Consider the following 26,743-nt stretch of genomic DNA (forward strand, 5'->3'; position numbering starts at 1 on the left):
GCCACCCATGGGTAACTGGGTACCTTGCGGTCCCAGGCTAAATCTGTGGGGGATCTCGGAGCAGCAGGAGGCCCCAGAGGTACGGAGTTATGGCCCACCGGCGTGTGGACACGCTCTGGCTTTGTACCAACTCCTGCCCCCTAGCCACCCTGGGGTAATGGGGCGGCTCGGGGGAGGTGGGCCTTGCCAGTCCTCCTCCCCCCAGAATGACCCTCTGGCAACGTCACGGATGAATGGTAATGCTGGGGGGAGTGATGTTGTCCCTCCCACCCAGCAAGTAAGGCGGGCTGTGGGTCCCGCTGGGAGGGCAAATGTCGGGGTGCAGGATTGGGACGAGAGTTACTCGTCCCGCCTGCGCCCCGGCAGGCGCCAACCCACCATGAAGCTTGTGGGGGAAAGCCCTCGGAACCCCACAGGTGGATAGGCGGTCCCACAGCCTGCCGACCCCCTTTATCTGGGGCTGTGTTGGTGGGGGCGGCAGAGGTGGCATGCACCCGGAGTGACCACCCGAGGCTTAACCTCAGGCGTGCTTTCCGGGTAGGCGCTTGGAACATCCGGTCCTTGCGGCAGGATGAGCGGTTACCTCTGCTATCGCGGGAATTGAAGCGACTGGGAGTTGAGGTGGCTGCCCTCTCAGAGGTGAGAAGACCTGGTAGCGGCACGATCAGTGTGGGTGGTTACACCTACTACTGGTCGGGCCGCAGCGATGGTCACCACCTCCAGGGTGTAGCCATAGCCATCTCCAGTCGACTTCAGCCTGCGGTAGTCGAGGTGACACCGGTTGATGAGCGTATCATGGCATTGAGACTGAAGCATGCTTTTGGCTTCATGTCTCTTATTGCTGTATACGCTCCTACCCGATGTACATAAAACCGATGTGAAAGAGGCGTTCTACGCCAAACTCGCATCTGTGGCAGACGATTGCCCCCGGCGAGACATTCGCATTGTTCTGGGCGACTTCAATGCGGTATCCGGCTGTGACCGAGCTGGCTACGAGATGTCTGTCGGCCCCCATGGCTCGGGAGCTGATCCCAGCAGCGAGAATAGCCTCCTTCTCTGGGACTTTGCTAGGTCCCAGAAAATGAGGATCTCTGGCTCCTGGTACCAGCGCTCCAACCCGCATCGCTGGACTTGGTACAGCGATACGGGTACAGTGGCCAAGGAGATCGACCACATTCTTGTTAGCACGCGATGGAGGATCCTCCAGAACTGCAGGGTTTACCGGAGTGCTGAGTTCTGTGGCACCGATCATAGGCTGCTTGTGGCTACCCTGCGGGTCCACTTCAAAACTCCCCGTCCCTCCAGTGGCCACCCTAAGGTGTTTCACTTGGACAGACTAAGGGAGGAGGAGTGTGCCTGTGGGTTCGCCACGGCAGTCTCTGACCGATTCTCAGAAACCAGCAACCTGACGGATCCAGTTGCTCTGTGGGAGTCCTTCAAGCGCGTAACACTCGAAGCAGCTCAGGAGTCCATTGGCGTACGCCCAAGGACAAGGCAGAATACCATCTCCCTGGAGACATTAGAGGCCACTGAAGCGTGTCGCAAGGCTCGGCTGAATGGGAATCAAGTCTTGCGTCGTTCCATGGTGCGTAGGGCTCGGACACTGCTGAGAAGGGACAAGGAACAGTTCATCAGGAATCTTGCTGAGGAGGTCGAAGGCCATTTCTTGGTAAATGACCTTCGCCCTGCCTACCAAGCCCTGAGAAAACTGAACCCTAAGCCCTCCTCACAGATGACTGCAGTCCGATCAGCGGATGGACGGATCATCTCAGATCATGTTGGGGTTCGTGAACGTTGGGCTGAGTATTTGAACAGTTGTACCAGGTGGATCCTCCAACAGTTAGCTTGGATGCAAGCGATGTCTCAGTGCCTGTGCCAGACCCACCCATCAGCGAGGAACCTCCTACCCTAACAGAGGTTAGGCTGGCGATTTCCAAGCTGAAGAGTGGGAAAGCTGCAGGCATATGTGATATCCCTGCTGAACTGCTAAAGGCTGGGGGTGAACCTATGGCTCGGGGCCTGCATACAGTCCTGAATGCCATTTGGCAGTCTGGTACCATTCCCCTGACCTGCTGAGGGGCGTGGTCATCCCTCTCTGGAAGGGGAAAGGGGATCGATGGGACTGTAGCAACTACCGTGGCATTACACTGCTCAGCATACCAGGCAAGGTTCTCGCTCACATTCTTCTGAAACGGATCCGCAACCACCTACTGAGGCACCAGAGACCGGAGCAGTCTGGATTTACTCCTGGCAAGTCCACAATAGACCGTATACTAGCGCTTCGAATAATTGTGGAACGCCGTCGTGAGTTTGGTCGTGGGTTGCTTGCAGCCTACATCGACCTCAAGAAGGCGTTTGACTCGGTGCATCGGGAATCGCTATGGGAGATCCTGAGGCTCAGAGGAATTCCGACACAGATTATTGGCCTGATAGCAAGCCTCTATACTGGTACTGAAAGTGCTGTAAAGTGTGGTGGGGGTATGTCGAACTTCTTCCCTGTTAATTCAGGGGTGAGGCAAGGCTGTGTCCTTGCACCCACACTTTTCAACACTTGTATGGACTGGATAATGGGCAGAGCTACTAGCCAAAGTCAGTGCGGAGCAACACTAGGCAATATTAAGGTCTCAGACCTTGACTTTGCCGACGATGTTGCCATCCTATCTGAGTCCTTGGAGTCACTTGTGGCGGCTCTTAGAGGTCTCCTGGACCAAGACCAAGATTTAGGACTTTGGGGGCCTGTTAGGGGAACCCGTTCAGTCGATCCATGCTTGCGGCGAGGACGTTGAAGTCACAGAAAGTTTTACATACCTTGGTAGCGTAGTCCATATCTCTGGGTTGTCAGACCAGGAAGTCAGTAGACGGATTGGTCTGGCAACAGGAGCCATGAACTCGATCAACAAGAGCGTTTGGAGATGTCGGTACCTATGCAGAAGGACCAAGCTGCGTGTCTTCAAGGCCTTGATACTTCCAGTTTTGCTCTATGGAAGCGAAACCTGGACGCTATCCAGTGCCTTGGAGTCTCGCCTTGATGCCTTTTGTAACAAGTCCCTTCGCCGGATCATGGGGTACAGTTGGCAGGACCACGTGTCCAACCGGCGGTTACACCGTGAGACCGGCATGGGACCTGTTACTTGCATAATCCGGGATCGCCAACTCAGGCTATATGGCCACCTAGCTCGCCTCCCTATGGACGACCCTGCTCACCAGGTTGTCTCTCTGCGAGACAACCCTGGGTGGAGGAGACCTGTGGGACGTCCTAGGAGATCATGGCTTGGGCAGCTCGACGAGACCTTTCGTGAGGAACTAGAGATGGGCCGTGTGCCTGCCTGGAGACTCGCCTCGAGGGATCCTCGTGGCTGGAAGCGAAGGGTGGATGCGGCCATGCGCCCTCGTCGGCGTTAGCCCCTTGATGATGATGATGATGATATATATATATATATATATATATATATATATATATATATATATATGTCATATATATATGTCATATATATATACATATATATATACATATATGTATGTATGTATGTATGTCTATCTATATATATATTTATATATATGCGCAAGGTGATGTGAAGTGATGGTATGGTAGCCTAGATAGTGTTAAGTGCTTGCATGACTTTTCACATGCAGCTGCCATCACTGGCTAGCCTAGTCCGAAAAAGGGAGCAGCTCTGCATAAGCCTCCCCTGACAGTTTACAGCCTCTCCGTCATGGAGTCTTCTGCATTGCTGCCTGTGGCCACCCATGGTGTCAGGCTAAACCGTGTTGGGTCTCGGAGCAGCAGGAGGCCCAGAGGTACAGAGCTATGGCTCTGTACCAACGCCTGCCCCTTAGCCACCCCGGGGTAATTGGGTGGCTTGGCAGAGGTGGGCCTTGCCAGCCCTCCTCCCCCCAGATAACTCTGTCAAATGCACAAATGAATGGATATGCTGAGGGGAGGGGTGCTGTCCCTACCACCCAGAAAGCAAGACGGGCTGCGGGTCCCATTGGGAGGGCAAATGTCAGGGCCCCACAGCCTGCCAACCCCGTTTATTTGGGGCAGCGTCGGTGGGAGCGGCAGAGGTGGCGTGCACCCAGAGTGAGCACCCAAGGCATAACCTCAGAGGCGAGCTTTCCGGATACGCGCTTGAAACATCCGGTTCTTGCAGCAGGATGAGCAGTTACCTCTGCTATCAAGGAAATTGGAGCGACTGGGAGTTGAGGTGGCTGTCCTCTCGGAGGTAAGAAGACCTGGCAGTGGCACAATCAGCATGGGTGGGTACACCTACTACTGGTTGGGCCACAACGATGGTCATCACCTCCAGGGAGTAGCCATTGCCATCTCCAGCCGATTTCAACCCTTGGTAGTTAAGTGACGCTGGTTGATAAGCGTATTATGGTATTAAGACTCAAGCATGCCTTTAGCTTCATGTCTCTTATTGCTGTATGTGCTCCTACTGATGTTTGTAAACTTGATGTAAAAGAGGTGTTTTACGTCAAAGTCTCATCCGTGGCAGACAATTGCCCCCAGTGAGATATTCGCATGGTTCTGGGCGACTTCAATGCAATATCCAGCTGTGACCGAGCTGACTATGAGATGTCTGTCGGCTCCCATGGCTTGGGAGCTGATCTCAGCAGCAAGAACAGCCTCCTTCTCTGGAACTTTGCTAGGTCCCAGAGAATGAGGATCTCTGGCTCCTGGTACCAGCGTTCCAACCCGCATCGCTGGACATGGTATAACGATATGGGTACAGTGGCCAAGGAAATAAACTACATTCTTGTTAGCATGCAATGGAGGATCCTCCAGAACTACAGACCTTACCGGGTTTGGTGGCACTGACCATAGGCTGGTTGTGGCTACCCTACAGGTCCACTTCAAAACTCCCTGTTCCTCCCTGTCCCTCAGTTGGACAGACTGAGGGAGGAAGAGTGGCTGTGGGTTTACCATGGCAGTCTGATCGATTCACAGAACTTGACAACATGACAGACCCAGTTGGTCTGTGGGAGTTCTTCAAGCATGAAACACTCGAAGCAGCCCTGGAGTCCATTGGCGTACGCCGGAGGGCAAGGCAAAATTCCATCTCCCTGGAGACAATAGAGGCCACTGATGGTGTCACATGGCTCGGCTGAATGGTAACCAGGTCTTGCATCGCTCTTTGGTGCATAGTGCTCGGACACTGCTGAGAAGGGACAAGGAACAATTCATCAGGAATCTTGCTGATAAATTTCTTGGTAAACAACCTTTGCCCTGCCTACCACGCCCTGAGAAAGCTAAACTCTAACCCCTCCTAGCAGATGACTGCAGTCCGCTCAGTGGATGGACGGATCATTTCAGATCATGTTGGGGTTCGTGAATGTTAGACTGAGTATTTTTGAGCAGTTGTACTAGGTAGACCCTCCAACAGTTAGCTTGGATGCAAGAGATATCACAGTACCTGTGCCAGACCCACCCATCAGCGAGGAACCTCCTACCCTAACAGAGGTTAGGCTGGCGATTTCCAAGCTGAAGTGTGGGAAAGCTGCAGGCATAACTGATATCCCTGCTGAACTGCTAAAGGCTTGGGGTGAACCTATGGCCCGGAGCTTGCATGCAGTCTTGACTGCCATCTGGCAGTCCAGTACCATTCCCCCTGACCTGCTGAGGGGCATGGTCATCCCTCTCTGGAAGGGGAAAGGGGATCACTGGAACTGTAGCAACTACCATGGCATTACACTGCTCAGCATACCAGGCAAAGTTTTACCCATATTCTTCTGAAACAGATCTGCAACCATCTAGAGACCAGAGCAGTCTGGATTCACTCCTGGTAAGTCCACAATAAACTGAATACTAGCGCTTTGAGTAATTGTGGAATGCTGTCATGAGTTTGGTCATGAGTTGCTTGCAACCTACATCGACCTCAAGAGGTCGTTTGTTGGCCTAATAGCAAGCCTATATACCAATACTGAAAGTGCTGTAAAGTGTGGTGGGGGCCTGTCAAACTTCTTTCCTGTTAATTCAGGGGTAAGGCACGGCTATTTCCTTGCAACAACACTTTTCAACACCTGTATGGACTGGATAAAAGCAGAGCTACTAGCCAAAGTCAGTGTGGAGCAACACTAGGCAATATCAAGGTCTCAGGCCTTGACTTTGCCGACGATGTTGCTATCCTATCTGAGTCCTTGGAGTCACTGGTTGCGGATCTTGATGCATTTAGCAATGAGGTTAAGCCCTTTCCCTAGAAGTCTCCTGGACCAAGACCAAGATTCAGGACTTTGGGGACCTGTTAGGGGAACCCATTCAGTCGATCCATGCTTGTGGCGAGAATGTTGAAGTTACAGAGAGTTTGACATACCTTGGTAGCATAGTCCATATCTCTCGGCTGTCAGACCAAGAAGTCAATAGATGGATTGGTCTGGCGACAGGAGCCATGAACTCGATCAACAAGAGCATTTGGAGATGTCAGTACCTATGCAGAAAGACCAAGCTGCATGTCTTCAAGGCCTTGATACTGCCAGTTTTGCTTTATGGAAGCGAAACCTGGACACTATCCAGTGTCTTAGAGTCTCGTCTTGATGTCTTTTGTAACAAGTCCCTTCGCCAGATCATAGGGTACAGTTGGCAGGACCACGTGTCCAACCGGCGGTTACACCGTGAGACTGGCATGGGACCTGTTACTTTCATGATCCGGGATCGCCAACTCTATATGGGCACCTAGCTCGTTTCCCTGTGGATGACCCTGCCCCTGGGTGGAGGAGGCCTGTGGGACGACCCAGGAAGTCATGGCTTAGGGGAAGGAATTAGAAATGGGCCATGGGCCTGCCTGGAGACACGCCGCAAGGGATCCTCATGGTTGGAAGCAAAGGGTGGATGCGGCCATGCACCCCCGTCGGCATTAGCCCCATGATGATGATGATGATGCTGAAAGAAAGTTGATAATTATTATTTTATATTTAAGGCTTTTATGGAACACAACCAAAATCATTATGTAGTTACTTTATACATGTTTTAGCATTTGTAACTGTAATTCACCGAACAGAGATACTAAAATAATTATACATTCATTTAGCGTTATTTTAGTCACAATTAATATAATATCAAAGAAAATATTTTGAACTCCACCTGTGGGGAGATTTGGACAGGAGCCATGGACATAGACGTGGACACAAGCTCCATGAAGGAAGACGTTCGGGACAGAGAGCATAGGGCTCGCTGTTTATAAATGAGTATAAGACTCATTTTGTCGAATATTACATTTTACTGTAGAAGCATAAGGTTTCTCACAGTCCAGGCAGCGAACGTAAGGTTTGCTGGCCATTCAGTGAATATAAGATTCACAAAAATATGGAACCAGTAGGAGGTCTCGGAAATCATAATTTTCGACGAGTTGAAATAATTACTCTATGATCTGTTGTAAAACCAAATTTCTTTATATTAAAGTGTTATGTATTTATTTGTTATGAACATGTATAAAATTTTATGTATTAATATGTTTGTTCTCTGATGTGATCCCTCAATCCCTTCTACGTTCTTGCCATGGAGGGGCTAAGGAGGTGAGGACTGGGACCCAATGCTGGGGAATTCTCCTGCCTTGAGACTCAGCCTTCTACTCAACTTGTTTTGCATGGTCTTTTTTCCCTCCTGCTTTTTGGTTTCCGTCCCTTCCCCAACCCTTTCTGCTATCCATTTCTTAAGGAAGAAGCTTACCCCCTACATCAAATAGCCCCACATATCCAAACTCTCCAGATTCCCCAACCCCAGGCTCTCCTTTGACCACGCTGCAACTACTACCCGTCCTCAATGCCTACTAGTAAGTTATCCACCCAAGTCAATACTCAATCTCCAGGAGACATTCCTACTCTCCCAACATGCTCAGCTTTATCACCTCTACCCCCACAATCTTCATCAACTACCCCATCCTTCCTTATTACTCCTTTACAGCCTTATTGTCCACCTCTCCATAACACTACGTGATCCCACCCACAGTTCCCTATTCTGACAACACTTCTCTTCCTGCAATGTCTCTGAAAACAAGTAGGCTAAGTCTCTTTCCATAGCCAACCCAATCGTTCCTGTATCGTTACAGTAACATCTGTCAACTCTAACAGATCTCTCCAGTAACCCCATTCCTGCAGAACCTCACAAACCTTCAATACTTGCACTAGAACTGTCTCTATCTCGCCAGCAAACTACTCTGCTTGTAACAAAAATTGGTCAGATTGTGCAGAAGACTTACTCGCCTGCCTCACAGACTATGATGCGATATCAGTACAGTGCTACTCCATTCCTCTCAGAGGTCATCAGAAGAACCCTAATAACATTGCCAAAATTACTTTTCATAGACATGACCTTCCCTTTAATGTTTACATTGGTGGAGAATCCCTTCTTGGCCGACCATTTCAACCAAAATTATTGGCATTTAGAACATCCTGCCAAACATTGCCGTTCCACAGCCAGATGCCCTTTATGTGCCCAACCTGGTCATACTCGATCAAACTGCTCTGCACAGTCACACACATGCCAACCATGGTGGCCCCCATAATGTATTTTATATGGACTGCCCCACCTACAAATTTGAGTCTGAGATGGCAATTCTCAGATTCAGACTTGGACCCACTCTACGTGAAGCGCCTTTCACTACCCCTTACTATACCTTCCTATAGTGTTATATGACCTTAAATGTCTAGCACATTTATTATGCCATTAACATTATTGTTTCTAAACTTAAAAAAATAATTGAAAGGTACCAACTTTCCATCAGTTTAGGATATAAAAGAGCTGCTCTGACATGGTTCAGAAGACATGACCCTCAGTTTTACTCAGACACTATAAATTTTTGCTGAAGTGTATTGACCTTAATGGAGCATATGTTGATAAATAAACATCATATCTGAAGCCGTTTTTGCATACTGTCCTTTTTCCATGAACTTTTTGAAGCCTTGTACATAGAGGCGCCATTAGGACTTTGATGATGTAACTCTGTGGTGTGCCATGCCTAAAAGCTGTAAAGACTGTCGTAAGTTACATCATAACAAAAGTAGGAGGGGGTTGCTGGACTCCAGTCATAACCTGAAATGTGTTATGTTTCCTGGTAACAGCTGTCATTAACTATCAAGACACTTTATGAAGGTTAGTTTCTTTTGACATTTAAACGATAGTGAAGTTTTTATACATCATCATCATCATCAAGGGTTTAACGCGGACGGGGGCGCATTGCTGCATCCACCCTTCGCTTCCAGCCACGAGGATCCCTCGAGGCGAGTCTCCAGGCAGGCTCACGGCCCATCTCTAATTCCTTGCGACAGGTCTCATCGAGTTGCCCAAGTCATGATCTCCTAGGTCGTCCCACAGGTCTCCTCCGCCCAGGGTTGTCTCGCAGAGAGACAACCTGGTGGGCACAGGGAGACGAGCTAGGTGCCCATATAGCCTGAGTTGGCGATCCCGAATTATGCAAGTAACAGGTCCCATGCCAGTCTCACGGTGTAACCGCCGGTTGGACATGTGGTCCTGCCAACTGTACCCCATGATCCGGCGAAGGGACTTGTTACAAAAGGCATCAAGGCGAGACTCCAAGACACTGAATAGCATCCAGGTTTCGCTTCCATAGAGAAAAACTGGCAGTATCAAGGCCTTGAAGACACGCAGCTTGGTCCTTCTGCATAGGTATCGACATCTCCAAACGCTCTTATTGATCGAGTTCATGGCTCCTATTGCCAGACCAATCCGTCTACTGACTTTCTGGTTTGACAACTCAGAGATAAGGACTACACTATCAAGGTATGTAAAACTTTCTGTGACTTCAACGTCCTCGCCGCAAGCATGGATCGACTGAACGGGTTCCCCTAACAGGCCCCCAAAGTCCTGAATCTTGGTCTTGGTCCAGGAGACCTCTAGGCCTAGGGACTTCGCCTCATTGCTAAATGCATCAAGAGCCGCCACAAATGACTCCAGGGACTCAGTTTTTATACAGTTTGTTGTTAAATTACTTGTATATGTATGGATTTGGTAATTTTTTTCCTGTGTTTATTCTTTAGGTCTCCAAATATCAAAGGTACTTGTCTAATATTCTCAATATACTTTGTAATAAGATATATTTATTTTTGCCATAGATCTATGAGGTTGCTGGCCATCAAAATGGGAATGAGTCTCTCTGAGCATGGTCTTCGGACTGGGATCATAAGACAGGTTTGTTCTATTAAAGGATTCATCATACTAATGCCAATATTTAAAACATTTAGATTCACAAATATATACTTTTTCCAAGATTTACACTTCATAATGATCATTAGATTATATCATTTTTGCAGTTTTTGTTTTAATTGCTGTTGGGTTTTGAAATAATGTCTATACAGCCATATTATGTCACCACCAACATTGGACTTAACAAAGAGAGGTCTGGTGTAATTTTTCACCTATCTTTTTTTTTCTAGAAAGGAGAGAAACTGACAAAAGGGCAATTACTTCACACACCCACAGAGGAGTCTATCTTCAAGCATCTAGGTCTGGATTATCGTTCACCTGAGGAGAGAGATCATTGACCTCATCATATTCTGGACACAGAAACACTGACACTGTCTGCATTCATTATGTATCTTTGTAATTAATTACATAACTTGATTTTGACACAGTTAGTAATAGCAGTTAAGATTGAAATGCATTTTTAGAGGCTGATTTGAAAGATAAAAGGATGAGAGTCAAAATCCCAACTCTGTTTCTCCTAGCTGGTAGTGGCCGTATATGGTCTTTTAGATATAGAGATTTAGTGTTGTGTTGTGCGACATTTTCTGGCTTTTAATAATTCAGACCAAATTGTGGAACCAGACAGATGCTTTATTGCTTTTTAAGTATAAACTTGGTTTTTTAAATTTATTTAACTCCATGAAAAGGAGAATATGGTCTATAAATATAGAAATACCTGTATAATATTTACAGATTTTTAACTTAATCTTAACATTTTTAACTTAATCTTAACCTCCCTATCCCGCATACCGTATACATTTGTCAGGTGATTTTGGATATCAGATAGTTGTGGAACAGCTGCTTCTATTTGGTAAATAGTTGTATTCATATTGTAAGTCAGTATTGATGCAGTGTTTATATTGATTTTTAAATATGTATTTGTATATTTTGGAATCTTTTTTTGAGGTTTAATTTTAGATCCTTTAATGAATTTTATTTATCATTACTTTTGAGGTAATACCTTCTCGCTTTTAATAGGGATTGGACAATTACTAGAAAGTGATAATACAGAAATAATTATATACAAATGGATGTCCTTTTGTGGCTACTGTCGTGACACTTCCTATAAGTAATGCACTGTACACTGCTCATTTTCCATGTGAAATGCCCTTCCATGATCAGTATCTACATATACATTGTATTTATGGTACTCTTTGAACCTGTAGTATGTGATATTTGAAAGTATTAAATATATTTTCAAAATATTGGTATAAAATGCTGTTTATATATTAAATATATATAACATCAGTATCAATATCCTTTCGTATTTTATTAATGTTGGATACACTAGAAAGTAGGAAACTACAAATATTGTGCGTGCGTGTGCTTGCGTGCGTGCCCGTTGTTATTGTGGGGGCATAGAACTCAAAGAAGGTGATCACCCCTGCCTTGGGCCTCAACCCTTGGCTCAACAAATTTTGGATGGTCTTTTCTTCCCCTTTCCTTTGTCTTCTATCCATTTCCTAAAGTGTAAAAGCCATGCTGAAGGGTGAAAGGCTTGCTAGGGCGACCCTGAGGGTAAACCGATTCTGTTCCCCACATATTTAAGGATTATTATGGCCAGTGATGAAGATTTTGTATCCTTGTTTGTGATTCCCCCTATAACCCCTTACTCTAACGATACCCTCCTCTTCCAACAGTGTCTCCAAAAACAAGTAGCAGAATTTCCTTTCCCAGTCGTTTCAATCGTTCAAGCTTTGTAATATTTACATCTGCGTCCCAAGTTCTTGCATTATCTACCCTGGCTGAAATAGCTGGAAAACTTATACCTACCCAACCTCACTTCTCCCATCATACTTGTACCAAAAATTTTGTCCATCTCCCTGGCTGATTGTCCTGTCTACGACAAGGACTGGCAGACTGAAAACGACGTATTTACCTGCCTTTTTGAATATGATGCATTGGCAGTACAGTGCTATACTACCAGCAGAAGTCCTACACCAATACTGCCAAGATTTGCTTCCATAGACATGACCTCCCAGAGGTGTCATTTTAGTTTTTTCTTGGGGATAGGGGCAACGGCGTAAAGCGAGCGAAGTGAACCAAAATTAAGAAAATTGAGCTATTCTAGAGGCCCAATGTAGGGGATCACCTCTACTTTTCCCCTCAGTCCTCACCTCAGCTAATTTTGCATGGTCCTCTTTCCTTTTCCTACTCTTCTTCACCCCTTCTGTCCATTAATCAATTCTAATTGTTAAATAATTTTACCCCATTTCGCCACAATACTTTATCATAATGCTATGTGACCTCTGTCTAGCACATTTATTTGTTTAACCATTAACCATACTGGAAATCCACAAACACGAATCAAAATTATTAACTCAGGCCCTCACCCCAAAGCATCACCTTCTCTCTGTATGTTGAATACGCCACTAATGACCTTAGATGATGCGGTATGAAAAATCCAATAAAATTTAATATATATGTGTGTGTGTGTTGGTGAAATTTAGAAAAAATGGCCCTAGGTGGGGAAGGGAACTACACTGTGAGAGGTGCAAACTTGCAGTGCAGTGCGTGGCAGCCTTCTCCGCTGTGAGAGTCCTGGAGGTCTCAACCTCCAGGACGATGCCGTGCTTGATTATACCCTGTGGCTAGCAACATGCCACTTTGGTCCCTTATTCCAGCACGACGTGTGCCCTGTTACTGGCCCGGTCAGGTCAATTAGTTGGTCTTCCTCGGGAGGCTAGGGTCAATCAGTCATAACGCCGTTGGCACTCGCACTGGTCCCGCAAGTGCCATTACAATGGCCATTGGCTGCGTAACCTCTCACCACCCCTGTAGCTGTTAGACACTGTTCTAACATACAGCTTCCCTTTGTTGGCCTCCGTGGTTTGGGGAGGATGTGAGAGTATGAAATAACTGCTAAATGTTCATGGCTAATATTCAACAAAAACCCCACAAACGTCAACAAACCATGCAAGGCCCAGGCCATGGCAGTCACTCTGAAGCTAAAATGGCTTCTATTGGCCAAAAAAAAAAGAAAAATGCAAAGCACATGCTGATCTTGTCGGACCTGCTGCTAAAATGGATAAGACAGAGAACCAATCTGCCAATCTGTCCACAAAATTGTCCAGCTGATGGACTCTCCTGCTGGCCTCTCCAGACCTACACTCAAATCAGGGAGACCTCTGAGTTCCCCTTAGACGTCCTCCCTGACCGAGATGGGAACGCAAACCGAACCAGGAGATTCTCGACCCCCAAGGCATTTCCCAGGTTAAAGTTCCCTCTAAACCTGAAGGATTCGACAATGCCTGCAAACTGGTGAGAGCATTGAAGATGAAGAGAAAAATCCGGTTGTCAATCCGAGTTGCCAGAGACCAGGGCATGATCATTGTGCCCAAAGATGAAGCTACCCTTAATTTCCTGCAGGAAACGAAGGAGCTCCAAGATGGGAAGAAAGTGTGCCTCTCACCACTGAATCCCGACGATAGGAGAGTCAAGACGGTGTCACTTGACTTCTCCGTTTCGCATGATGTGGATCTGATCACATCACACCCGCAGCTTGTGGGGGCTTCCCCAATGTCGAAAGGGAAAGCCCCAACCAGGCAAGTCCTGGTGACTCTGAAAGGAGCTCCAATCACTACGTTTGATCTGGGTAACTGGGGCTCCTACAACCTGAGAACGTATATGCCTGAACCATTTTGGTGCTTCAAGTGGCAAAATTATGGTCACCACCAGGCTAGCTGCAAGACCATAACCAAATGTGGTGTTTGTAGCAAGGCACACAACACCGCGGTGTTCAAAGAGCACTTTAAAAGCCTTCCCAAGAGTCGATAATCTCTTCTTTGATGAGGAAGATATGACTCTCCTGCTGACTGCCGTAGTCACTCAAGTAGCAACAGCTTTGGGGAGGTCGAGTGAAGAGGCAGAGAAGGCAGTCACAGTCGCCATGGTGGCAGTGACCCAGAATGTTGCAGTCCTGAAAGGGAGGAAGCTGGACAGAACCAAACCAGCCCCACCATAACCCAGAACAGGTAAAGCCAACAAAGAAAAAGAAAGACACAGACAAAGCCTGAAATGAGGTATGCCAAACTAACAAAAGTTTGAGCTACCAAAGGCTCTCCTCCTTCCATTGGGCCCATGGACAGCCTGACAAACAGTCCAAAAAAAAGATGATCCCTCAATCAGCGAGGACTTCACAATGGAGTTTTCAGACTCTGATATATCTGCATCCGAATACAAAGACGTCTCTGATGTAACTAACACCAAGTAACATCATGACACACTAAGCATACTATGATGGAACATCTATGGCTTCAATACAAGAAATGCCATCCTACACGCAATAGTGTGATCAAGGAACACTGATATTGTCATGCTCCAGGAGAAATTAACAGAGGGCATGGTTCGCTTCTCAGGGTATTATGTCTTCATGCTGCCAATCACAGCTGGCAAAAGAGGTTTAATCTCCCTGGTCGAAGCAACAATCCCTGCTTCACAATAGACAATGCAACGCACTGTGGAATAGATGTTGAATCTCTTGCTGTTGAGATTCACCTGGCTGAGGGGCGGGGGGCTCAAGCTGTGCAATGCGTAAAGCAGATCATTCTATAGACATCAGCCAGATCTGTGCTACTGTAGCGTAAGAGTGATCATAGGGGGATACTTCAATGATCACCACCCCATCCTGGCTCCCTGCAGGGCACCGGATGCGGCAGGCTATCACATAGCCATATGCTTGAAACATACTCTGAGATCGCTCTCCTCAATACCCAAGAGACAACACATGTCAGAGGAGGGGTCCTAGATCATTATGGCACGGTTACTACCCGCATGGATGCTGGCCCAGCCCAAATGCCACAACCGAATCCAAGGTGGAAACCAACAAGGCCAATTGGCAGGCTTTTCCAAATGCCTAGCCCACTGTCTTGGATGCAATAAACTCCACAGAGTGAAAATGTGTAAGCGCTTGAAGTCAGACTTATCAATGCCATAAACCAAGCATCCTCACAGACCATGCATAAATCTCGGCCTTGGTCCAGGATTTACAAAGACATATGGTACTTTAATGACGGGATTAAAGAGGATCAACCACAGTGAGCATGTGCAGAAAACAATTCCAAAGGCAAAGAACTGACAACCTAGCCCTCCTAAGGGAAGCTGTCAGGTTTGCCAAGGAAAATGCCATAAGAGTCAGTCGGGAAAAGTGGCTGGAATGGTGTGAGTCCTTTGACCACCGAAGCACCCTAACAGAGAAAGCTGTGGCAACGGGTCAAGCGAGCTAACAGCCGCTCAGCCCTGAGGTGCACACACCACGACCCTCAATCACAGGCAAACAGATTGGTGCACGAGAACAAGCAGCAACAGTCTGCCAGCCAAACTGAGGACAAACCAAGAACGCCTACAACCAGGCAAACTTGCTCATATCAGAGAAAGGGCAGTCGAATCCGATAACTCAAATGTTATCTTTTCTCTGAGGGAACTAAGACAAACCTACAAAAACAGTTTTCACTCAGCCCCAGGTTCTGATAGAATCTTATACCCCACCATTTCCCATCTAGGACTAGCAGGTGACCTTGCATTCCTGCAACTCATCAACAAGTCCTGGGAAACTTCCACTCTACCCCAGAGCTGGAAGAGGGCTATCATAGTTCCTATCCCAAAACCAAAGAAACTAGGGAAGTATCGCCCCATCTCTCTCGTCAGCTGTCTGGGCAGGATGGCCGAGAGGATAGTACTAAACCAACTCCAATGGAAAATGAGACCCCCACATGAACACCTCCATGGGTTCTCAAGGGGCATGAGCACAGCACACAGCATAGCCATGCTCATAAGCTCAATAAGCACTGGCACATCTGTGGTAGTATTCTTAGATCTGGAGAAGGCTTTTGAATTAGCAAGTCTTCTTGCTATTCAGGAGAGCCTGATCCAGAAGGGAATCTTGGCTTGGATAGGTGACTATTTCAGGAACAGAACAGCCAGAGTCAGATTCCAAGGTCACCTATCACAGCACATGCCACTAGAAAATGGAACGCCAGGTAAGGTCCCCAGTCCAGCACTATTGACACCCTAATGTATCCTCAATATACACCTCCCAGTGGGGTGCAAGATCATCTATGCAGACAATCTTCCAATCATCTCCACTGGACCACACTGTCTGGACTTTGTATCTGAGGAGTGTTATAGGACAGGATTCTGCAGCCAAATCCAAAGCCATGGCTCTGAGGCACAAGTCTGAAAATCCAGGGAATGGATGTAGAGTGGGTCCAGGTCTTCCAATACCATGGGGTAAGGATTGACCAGACCTTTAAAAAGGAGGTCCTGTACTTGGTTAACCGAACCAAATAAGAGTGTCTGTCATGTCAGGAAAGCAATATCTGGGAGACACATAGGAGCTAGATATAAAGTACTAAGATCATTCTATGTACATGCTTCTGTCTCCCTGATTGCCGCAAAGCCAAGATTAAGAGAAAAATTGAAGATAGTTCAAAATGAAGCTGCCAGGATCATTCTGGGTGCCCCAAGGTGGACGAAGGCCCTCAACCTCCTCATGGAGACAAACCTTCTCCCCTTGGAATCACGAATTGATCTAATGGCAGCTCAGTTCTTTTCAAAGGTCATCTGACCAAAACAAGATTGTTTGTCATGAGAGCAATGACTGGGAGACATATAGGAGCCAGACATAAAGTACTAAGATCATTCTATGTACATGCCATCCAACCCATTGTGGACTATGCTTCTGTTTCCCTGATTGCCACAAAGACAAAATCAAGAGAAAAATTGGAGCTGCCAGGATCATTAAGGGTGCCCCAAGGTGGAGAAAGGTCCTCAATCTCCTCATGGAGGCAAACCTTCTCTCCCAGGACTCATAAATTGATTTAATGGCAGTCCAATTTCTTTCAAAGGTCATCCAGGTTCCGTGAAACACAAGCAGGAGACAAAGAAATACTCAGATACCTAAAACAAGATCAAGAGCTCTTTGCAAACAACTGGCTGTCTCACACAGCCAGGGTGTTGATACATCATCAGCTCGATACATTATCAACTCCCCCGCCCTAACTTTATTGAAGCCCCACCGTGGGCACAACCTTGATCGAGTCTGTTATGGTTTTATTAAGGAGAAAGAATCGATACCCCATGCTTAGTCTAAAGGCAGAAACCAAGAGGGTCAGTGCAGCCATCACTCCTCTGGGTAGTAGAACCTACTTCACAGATGTGTACACGTATGTGCACACATATATAAAAACATGTGCATACATGTACATGTGTATGTAAATGTGTGTGTAAATGTGTGTACATGCGTACAAATGTGCAAGATAACGAGAAACGGTTAGAGTAACAAGCGGTTCGTAGTTACCTAGTGACCTTGAATTATTACTTTTAATCGTTGGAAATAACCGTTTAGAAAGCGTCCATATTGTCAAGGAGAAAGAATCAGTACCCCATGCTTAGTCTAAAGGCAGAAGCCAAGAGGGTCATTGCAGCCATCACTCCTCTGGGTAGTAGAACCTACTTCACAGATGGATCAGTCGATCCCTTGAGCCACACTGCAGGCGCCGGCTTTGCAGCAAGGAATGCCACAAAATCCATGAGGGTAACAGACAACGCCTCCTCGCTACAGGCAGTGGCAGTTGTGATCATGGGAGCCCTAGCCCACGGTCATATATACAGAATCTGTTCAACACAGCTCACTGGGTCCCTAGCCACATAGGCATCAGAGGGAACGAGCTTACTGGCAGACTAGCCAACATTGGCAGGGGTATGCCCCAAATCTCATGATCATACAACCAAGCTGAAAAATCTTAAGGCAGAAGTGTAATGCCACAGCTCGTGCACTCTCTGAAACAATCAATAGAGGTATCGAAGTCATTCTTCACAGAATCAGAGTAAGTTACCATTGCGCATGACAGATCATAGAGACAACTGACTATGCAGAATGGTGTTGCATGCACTGTGGTGAGCCAAACATCTAGTACATTACTTGAAGAGTTATGAGCACACACAATTTCTGAGACAGCTACTGGGCTGGTAAAGAGATTATGCTGCATGCTTACATCATAGTGGCAGGAATGCCTACTGGCAATCCCGCCACCACGGTAAGCATAGAATGTCAGAGAACAAAATGAGACATAAAAAGCTGACCCAGGCCAGGCCATATATATGGAAGGCCCAAGCGAAGCTAGATCTTTGCTAATCTCAATGAATGAATGAATGCCGTGTCTGACCATATCAATCTCTTCCCCGTCAATGCCAGAAATGTTAGCATCTTGGCCACCCTGCCAATTAATCGCTCCACAGACTGCTGATGCTATGTGCCCAGCCAATCATGGAAGCTCCCATAATGTATTTTATAGCTGTCCTGCCTAAAAGCTCAAATGTGCGGTAGCAGTTCTCAGATTCAACCATACTTTCAGCTTACATTAGAATTGTATGCGATCTTCACATTAGAACACACGTCTTTGCTCCCTTCTTCATTCTTCACAATTTTCACCAACTCCAAAAACTCATTATCCCTCATGCAATCTCTACAGCCAGCTGTTTTTATTGGATACCCAGCTACATTGGGATCCCCAAAAATTAACATGCAGATGCAATGGCACACTCCACTCCAATTCTGACATTGACGGGGTGGAAACTGATATAGTGTGACAGGGAGGTACTCTCCACCAATTTTGGGGAGGTCATATCTATGGAAGTAATCTCGGCAATATTGGTGGACTGAGGAGGCCGCTAGGGGAAATAGTGTAGCATTGTACTGATACGGGATCATAGTCCATGAGGCGGGCGAGTAAGTCTTCTCCACACTCTAACCAATCCTTGTAAACTGGGCGATTTGTCGGGGAGATGGAAACAGTTCCGGTATAAGTATTGAGGGAGGGATGGGGCTAGTCAGGAATGGGTTTGCCAGTGAAGTCAGTGTTGATAATACTTTTGCTTGGGATTTGGATGTAACTGCAACAAGGCAGAAGGGAACTTTGTTTTTGGAGACATTACTGGAAGAAGAGACTGTTGTCAAAGTAACGGGTATTGGGGGGATTACGAAAAATCGATCTCCTTTGGCTGGACTAAACAAAAGAGGTGGAGGTAGCAGATGGATGGGGACATGTGGAAGAGGGAGTAGTGTTGAGAGAGGTAGAACTGCAGAGGGGTGGACAGTAAGGCTCTAGAGTATTAATAAGGGAGGAACAGGTAGTAATTGAAGAAAGCTGTTGGGTAGATATGAAATAGAGGATGTTGGGAAAGGAAGAATGTTTTCTGGAGGTTGAATAATGATCTGGATGAATGATGTGGACTAGACTGAGGTGATAGTAGGCATTTAGGAGGGGGTAGTAGTATCAGTATTCAGAGTCGTGGTTGAAGGAGAGCCTGGGATTGGGGAACCATGAGAATTAAAATCAGTGGGGCTCACTGATAAAGGGGCAAGCCTCACTACACCTAATAGGAGTATAAAATCTTCATTACTGGCCATGAGAAGCCTGGAGTATGTTGGGGAGAGAAACAGTCCACCCATCAGGGTCTCCTTTAAGTGTCAAAGGAAAAGGTATCGGGTTTTGAGAGGTTGGGAGGTCGGAGAAGTGAGATCAAGTGAAGAAAAGCACAACTAAAAAGAAAATAGTGTGCCAATTCAGGCTGTTCATAACTGATACAAAGTCATCCTTTCATCACAGCTCTCACACTTTAGAAAGTGGAGAGTGGGAGGGGGATGAAAAGAAAACGGAAAGGAGAAAAAAAAACATGTAAAATTGGTTAGGTTAAGGACTGAGGCCCAAGGTAGGGGTGATCCCCAACATCGGGTCCGTCTCCATTTCCTAAGCACCCCACGATAACAGCAGACAAGGGATTGGGGGGTCAAAACAAATAATGCCAGATATCAAATATTATATAGCATTATGGTAAAATATTTTGGCAAAAAGGGTATAAGTGGGTTAACAATGAGAATAAAATTTGTTAGATGTCATAGGTTGTAGAGCGCCTTAGGATAACATGGTCGGAAAGATGGGATGGTGCACATGTACGTTAGGATGGGGTGTGTTGGGAGAGAGTGGGAAAAAGGGGGGCTGGGGTAACTTGAGGAGGAAGATTGGTATCGGCAATTACTTCAAATATACAGTGAATAGGAATAGAGAGAATGGAGGGAGGATGAGAGAGGGAGGCATTTTCTTGGGTCATGTTTAGGAAGTTTTGGATGTGTTCAGAGAGTTTCTGGAGGGGAATTGGGGCACATGTCTGAGAAGCTGAGGAAGAGGTGGGTGTAGAATACTGGGAGGAACGCTTAGATTGTCTGGTGTGACAGGTAATGTGAGGAAAAGGAGGTTTTGGAGAGGCCTAGGTTGGCTAAATGAGGAGCCTAGGCCTTGAGTGAAAGGAGAGTCAAACTCAGAGGTGCATAGTCTAATTTTTGGCGAGCATGCGGTATAAATACAATATGGGAGATGTGAGGTCAGCGGATAAGTACGCTTGATTGGCTGAATAGTTGCATCCCGCTCTCTCACGTTGTGGCGAATCAGAGCTGATCCCACTGACAGCATCCCACTGCCGGTACTGAGTGAGGTGATTGTAACAGATGACTCAGTGCTGCACTAGTGCTGAGTGAAGAGATTGTGGCACCCGCCAAAAGGGGTATGGGTTTGGGAAGTGTTGAGATGGGATCTGGATTCAAAAAGGGAAAAAGGGAAAGTGGGAGAGAGTTAATTATAGGGTAAAATGTGAAAGAAGTTAGAGGTTAAACAGTGCCATTGCATCTGCATTTTAATTTTTGGGGCCCCAAATGTGGGGGGGATCCAATGAAAACATTTGGCTGAGAGATTGCAGGGGGGTAATGATTTTTTGGATTTGGTGAAAATGGAAGAATGAAGAAGGGGCAAAGACGTGGTTCTAATGTGAAGAGGATCGAAAAATTTCTATTGAAAGGAAATGGATTCGGGTAGAAGGGAAAGGAAATATATTTGAATCTGAGAACGCTACCATTTTTGAGCTTTTAGGCAGGAAGCTATAAAAACATTAGGGAGTTTCCAAATTGGCTGGGCCATAGCATCAGCAGTCTGGGGAGCGTTTAATTGGAGGGGGGCCAAGGCGGGTTTGCCGCAGGCATTCCTGCTCATGAGTAAGATGCGGATAATTCATTATCAGTTGGGTTTGTATGACATGAGATTTGGGGCATACCCCTCCCAATTGGGCTAGTCTGCCAGCAAGCTCGCCCTTGTGCCATTGGCTAGGGCCCCAGGGCTGTGTTGAACAGTCATGGTCCCCTGGAATTGTAATATGCCCGTGGGCTAGGGCTCCCATGATCACAACTGCCACGCCTTAGCGAGGAGGCTTTGTCTGTACCCTAGGTTTTTTGGGCTTTCCCTTGGAAAGCCGGCGCCTGCAGGGGCTCAAGGGATCGAATGACCCACTGTGAAGTAGGTTTAACTACCCAGAGGAGTGAGGGCTGAAAGCCCCTCTGGTTCTCCCTTTAGACAAGCATGGGGTACTGATTCTTTCCCTTGACAATTGGACGTTTTCTAAACGGTTTTTTCCAACGATTAAAAGTAATAATTTCAAGGTATAGGTAACTACGAACCGCTGTTACTCAACCCGTTTCCGTATCTTCACATTTGTACCATGTACACATTTACACACACATTTACATAACATGTACATGTATGCAATGTTTTAATATGTGGCACATACGGGGCACATATGTGCGCAATTGCACATGACACCCCTACAATTATGATAAGTAAGCATTGCAATGTAGAAGCACGAATACAAGGCAATGTTATGAGATAGCATATCGGGGAAAGACCATTTTAATTTATACTGAAACTCAGGAACAAGCCGTGACTTCTTCAAGTAACAAACGGCATTTGAAAGAGAAATGTGTGTAGTTTTATTGTTAGTTTGATAATAAATTTTCATTGAAGGAATGATTCAGAAAATTAACTGAAATATTCGCAATTTTCGTTTTTCTTTTCCGTAATCTATTTTTTCGAGCTTCTGTACCGCTATTCTCCAACAATTTACATCCGATGAAGATTGTTCATAACATTGGAGAGCTAATAGGAAAGCGCAGAAATCGACTTCGGTTTTTTTTTCTTTTTCTTTTTACTTAAAATTTTTTTACGTTATTTTGGGAATTTTAAAAATTTGCCATTAAAAGTTTCCTGAGAGAGAATACTGTACAATGTCCCCAAATGAACAAGATACATTTTTAAATGCAAATACAAAATTTACAAACACATGTACCATTTTGTCTGCCCCCAACACAAGGAGGGTGGGCAGACGGCGGACCCACAGGGTGTGAACAGCCCAGCTCCAAGAGGCACCGAGCCCCACAGGTCCAGAACACACAAGGGGACCCAGGGGGCGAGGTGGGCATGAAATAAACAAAAATGACAGTCTTTCCCTTTTTTTTACACAAGTTTTTTACCAGCCCTTTTTCTATAGGCACAATCATGGGGAAAACCCAGCATTCACACTGCCGATACAGCTTATAACAGGGAAACACAAAGTTTATCAGGTAAAGGGCCACACGAGGTCTTCACAGGAGAGCCCCCAATCCTTTTCCCCTTAGTTGTTCCTCCGCTCCCCGCTACAGCAGGATATTTTTGCCCGGGTCCTTCATGTTAACACATCCCCAGGCACCCTTTCATTTTAACACATGTTTCGCCAGAGACAAAGACCCAGGGCGTAGCACTCCCCCCCCTATAAGCAGACGACCCGTTGCTCTGGTACCAAACCTAAAACAAATACAGAAAATTTAAAAAAATGTCCTCAGGAACAAACAAATTTTTTCAAACAAAAGTAACCGAAATGAAAACATTTCTCAGAAACAAAAAAAATCTTTCATCCAGCGGGGTTTTCGCTCCGGGGGGGTGCTTAGAGGAGGTGTGGGCGGCGGTAGATTGGCGTGGCACCCGGGGGGTATCTCCTGCTCCAAGACGGGTCATGGTCACCTTTGAGTTTTTGCATGCCCTCACGCCCAAAATGCTCCCTCATCCGGTCGCGTCTCCCACTTTCCCATCGCGCTACTGGGCTAACGTCACTTCTTTTTCACCACGGCCCCAGGAGTAGCTTCCGGGCCCATGGAAAAACGCCACAGTGGTCGCCAAGCCCTCGAGGAAGTCAGGCAACGGCCCCCCCCCAACTCCTTGTCCCCCACAACCTTTTTGGATGCCAATTCCTCAAAAGGGCCAGCTTTTCACCAGCGGCACCTTCTGGGCCTTTTCGGAGAAGTAGACCAACACTGTAATAACCCCCCCCGGTCCAAAAAAGGCTCCGCCCCCAAACCCCTACGCCCCTCAGCCGCTGCAGGTTTTTAAGGGCTCCCGAGGCCCCCTTTCTCCACGACACTTTGACAGTGACACGGATTTTTAGACTTGTCCTGGGGCAAGATGAGTCGCCCCCGAACTCCTCGCACAGCCAACCTTGGAAGAAGGGCACATCTTCACCCCCCGCACCCTACCCGCTTGCCCAAAGGGCGAGCATGCTTACTCTGCGTCAGTAGTCAAGGCCCAGCAAGCAGTGCCGTCCAGATCGGCCACATACACCGCTGCACCGTGCGCCATGCAATACGAGCCCCACTGGCCCCTTTAGTGCAACAGCCCCTGAACCACACAGCTCGTGGTGTGTCTGGAAGCGCAAGGGCCAACATATCAGGCCGCACTAGGGTCTTCTAGCCCCGTGCCACTGTCAGGTGGCAGGTTCCCATTTCTTTAGCCTCCCCTGCATCTGCTGGTTTGCGGAGCTTTCCCCGTCGGGGCCCCGGGAAACCCAGGACGGCGGGGGTTTGGGCCCCCCCCCCTTTTCCAGCCGTCCGAATTTTTCCCCCTGTACCACTCCTTAGCCTTAGGACATGACTCGGAGGGACCCTACTTTCCACGTCCCTTGCAGCACGCTGGAAGGCATCAGAATCCGTCCGGTGAGAGGACGTGTTCTCCGCCCCTCCGACACCGACTACTCTGTGCCTTCCTTTAACGCAGCCCCAACACAAAACCGGAAAGTGTGGGCCCCCTTTTCCCCAATGCTACCTTTTCCACTTTAGCCTTTTGGCCCCAGGGTCAGGCAGGGGAGCACGGCCCCAGGCCACTGGTTGCCTTCAGGGAAAGGGCCCCGAACTCCAAGGCCCTCGCCAGCGCCACCTGCAGGTCCCCAGGGGGGTGGCTTTACGAGATTTTCAGCTGTGGCCCGTAAAGCGTAAAAAAGAAATCGCGGGCCCCGGCCATGATCATCTCTTCCGAGCCGCAGGGGCGACTCCTACCAGGCCCCCCACATCCTGCGCCCGTGGGACAGTGTCTCGCACGCTACGAGCCCTTCTTCAAGCGGGCCCCAATTTTCCTCGGCTGGTGGGGGGTGCCCGAAAACGGCGTTTCAAAGCCTCCCCCACCTGGTGAAAAGGATGTTTGGGGTGGGGCAGATGCCCCAACATTCCACCGCAGGGCCCCTTTGCACTGTACCGTGAGGGCCTTCTCTTCCGGCTCCCGCCCGGGAGATGCCGCATTTCAAATGGGCGACATATGCCCCCCAGGCCCCCTTTCCCCTCGTCTAGTGGCTTACACTCACAGAATGTTGGGCCCAGGGGCTGCAGGGTGGGGAAAGCGTGCCGTGAACTAAAAAACCCCGGGGGGGGGGAAGGGGGGGAGGGAGGCAACGAGGGGGGACCCCGGGTCGAGTTTCCGCCCACCTATACCCAAAGGGAGCGGGTTCCATGGGTCCCCCGCCTTCTGCGGGACCCACGGGGCCCCAAGATGCGCGAGGCCCCGGGGGGTTTCCCGCCCCGGACCCCAGGGAGGGCCCCCGTAAACTGACATCTGGATCTGTTGCCAAAACCCCGTCTGCCCTTTCTGCTTGCAATTTTAAAAACCTCGTGACGCCGCCTCCCCCCTTCCTTCCCATAGGGCCCGAACCCCCGCCCTTCAGAGTTGCACCCCCTCCATCAGTTCCTCTCACGTGTTTAGGGGTTGTCGGGGGTTTCTGCGTTTTATCTTTACAGATGCAAAAATTGCTCCGAGACTCAAAAAGTTGGCAGAACGTTTCCCCTGCCCTTCCCGCCCGCATCTCGACGAGATGGGCCCTGCCCGGGGCCCCCTGGCCCCGCTCTTTGCCCTTTTGCCCTTTCCTCCCCCATACTGGCCAGCATTGCGTGAAAGGCCCTCGGCCCCTTCACCCCACCGGCCTGCCTCAGACATAGCCTCCTACCCCATGAATGCCCCCATTTTGGACGACATGATAAACGGCGGTTCACTGATCAAAAAACACAAATCCCCCTCCGAACCTTTTACGCCCACCGCCTGTCTCTCTGCCCCCAACACAAGGCAGGCTAGGCGACGGGTGCATCCACGGGTGGACATGACCGCTCCAAGAGGCACCCAGACCCACAGCGTCCCGAACACCACGAGGGGATGCAGGGGGGAGGCTGGGATGAAAAAACACAAAATGAAGTCTTTCCTTATTTTCAAAAGTTATTTTCCCGTAAACTTTTTTATAGGGACAAAATGGGGAAACCAGCAGCACACTGCCGATACAGCTTATAAAAAGGGCAACACAAAATTTTAGGTCACAAGGCACACAAGGGTCTTTAAGGAGCAGCACCCAACCCCTCTCCCTTGGCTTGTTCCCCCGCTCCCCGCCACAGCCAGTTGCAAATGTTTTCCAGGGCCCTTATGTTTAAAACGCCCCGGTCACCTTTCGTTAACAGTTTTGCAAGAGACAAAGACCCCCCTGGGTAGCAATATGTACTAAAATAAGTAGCATGTGCAATTTGGTTGTTGTACAATGACACATGTGGATATATATTTCCCATAGAAACAGCACAAATTATAACATTGTACAGTATGGAAACTTTAATAATTGGCTGATACTCAGAAAATTTTATTTATGTTCGGTTTGGGGTCATTTTCCCAAGAAATGTGATTTTCAATTTTTTGGAGGGGAAACTTTTTTTTTTTGTTAAACTGGGAAACCCCAATCTCCATTTTCACGTAACTAGCCATTTGAAAGGTGATAAGGACGGTTTGAAGAAAAGGAAACAGAAAAGAGCTCAAACATCTTCAATCTTTTTTCCTTGTTAAAAAAATTGACCCCCCTTTCTTAGTCGATTTAAATTTTGTGGTATCATTTTAATTTTATCAAAATGCACGAGCAGCTTGACATGAGCTTTTTTGTTTTCGGTCAAATTTTTTTGGCGAGTTTTTTTTTAATTTAAAAAAAAAAAAAAGAAAAAAAAAAAAAAAAAAAAAAAAAAAAAATATATAATTTTAAAATATAATATATATATATAAATATTTATATATAATAAATACAAAATTACAATATATTAAACATACATACATAATACATATATATATATATATATAATATATATATAAAAATTTTATATAATTTTATTATATATATAGTTAAGGAAATAAGGAAAATTTCGAAAAAAAAAAAAAACTCCGTAAAAATCTTTGGATACTAAAGGGTAGGGAACCCTATTATAAGGGCCTTGCGGGGAGAGAACTGGTATAAGGGCGTGACTTTTTTTTCTAAGAGATGACAACAGTATGGAACACACGAGCTTTTTTTTGGGGGGAAGTGGCCCCGTGTAGGCAGCCTGCCAGGGGTGAGGCGGGCCCTTACCAA

At 47.2% G+C, this 26,743-nt stretch overlaps 1 protein-coding gene across 2 annotated transcripts in view; it reads left to right on the forward strand.

Annotated features, from left to right (window-relative positions):
* LOC119582732 (DNA polymerase lambda-like) overlaps positions 1 to 11,441 on the forward strand; it is a 22,649-nt gene extending 11,208 nt beyond the window's left edge. The window contains exons 9-10 of one of the 2 annotated variants that reach the window (XM_037931164.1): positions 10,069 to 10,144; positions 10,390 to 11,441. In XM_037931164.1, the coding sequence (XP_037787092.1) occupies positions 10,069 to 10,144; positions 10,390 to 10,497 (184 nt within the window). In that variant the 3' untranslated portion in view covers positions 10,498 to 11,441. The remainder of the gene's footprint in view (positions 1 to 10,068; positions 10,145 to 10,389) is intronic. The other variant, XM_037931165.1, reaches the window with a different exon arrangement.
* Positions 11,442 to 26,743: the final 15,302 nt, after the last annotated feature.

The sequence above is a fragment of the Penaeus monodon genome, chromosome 16, assembly GCF_015228065.2.
Source record: "Penaeus monodon isolate SGIC_2016 chromosome 16, NSTDA_Pmon_1, whole genome shotgun sequence".
Lineage (NCBI taxonomy): Eukaryota > Metazoa > Arthropoda > Malacostraca > Decapoda > Penaeidae > Penaeus > Penaeus monodon.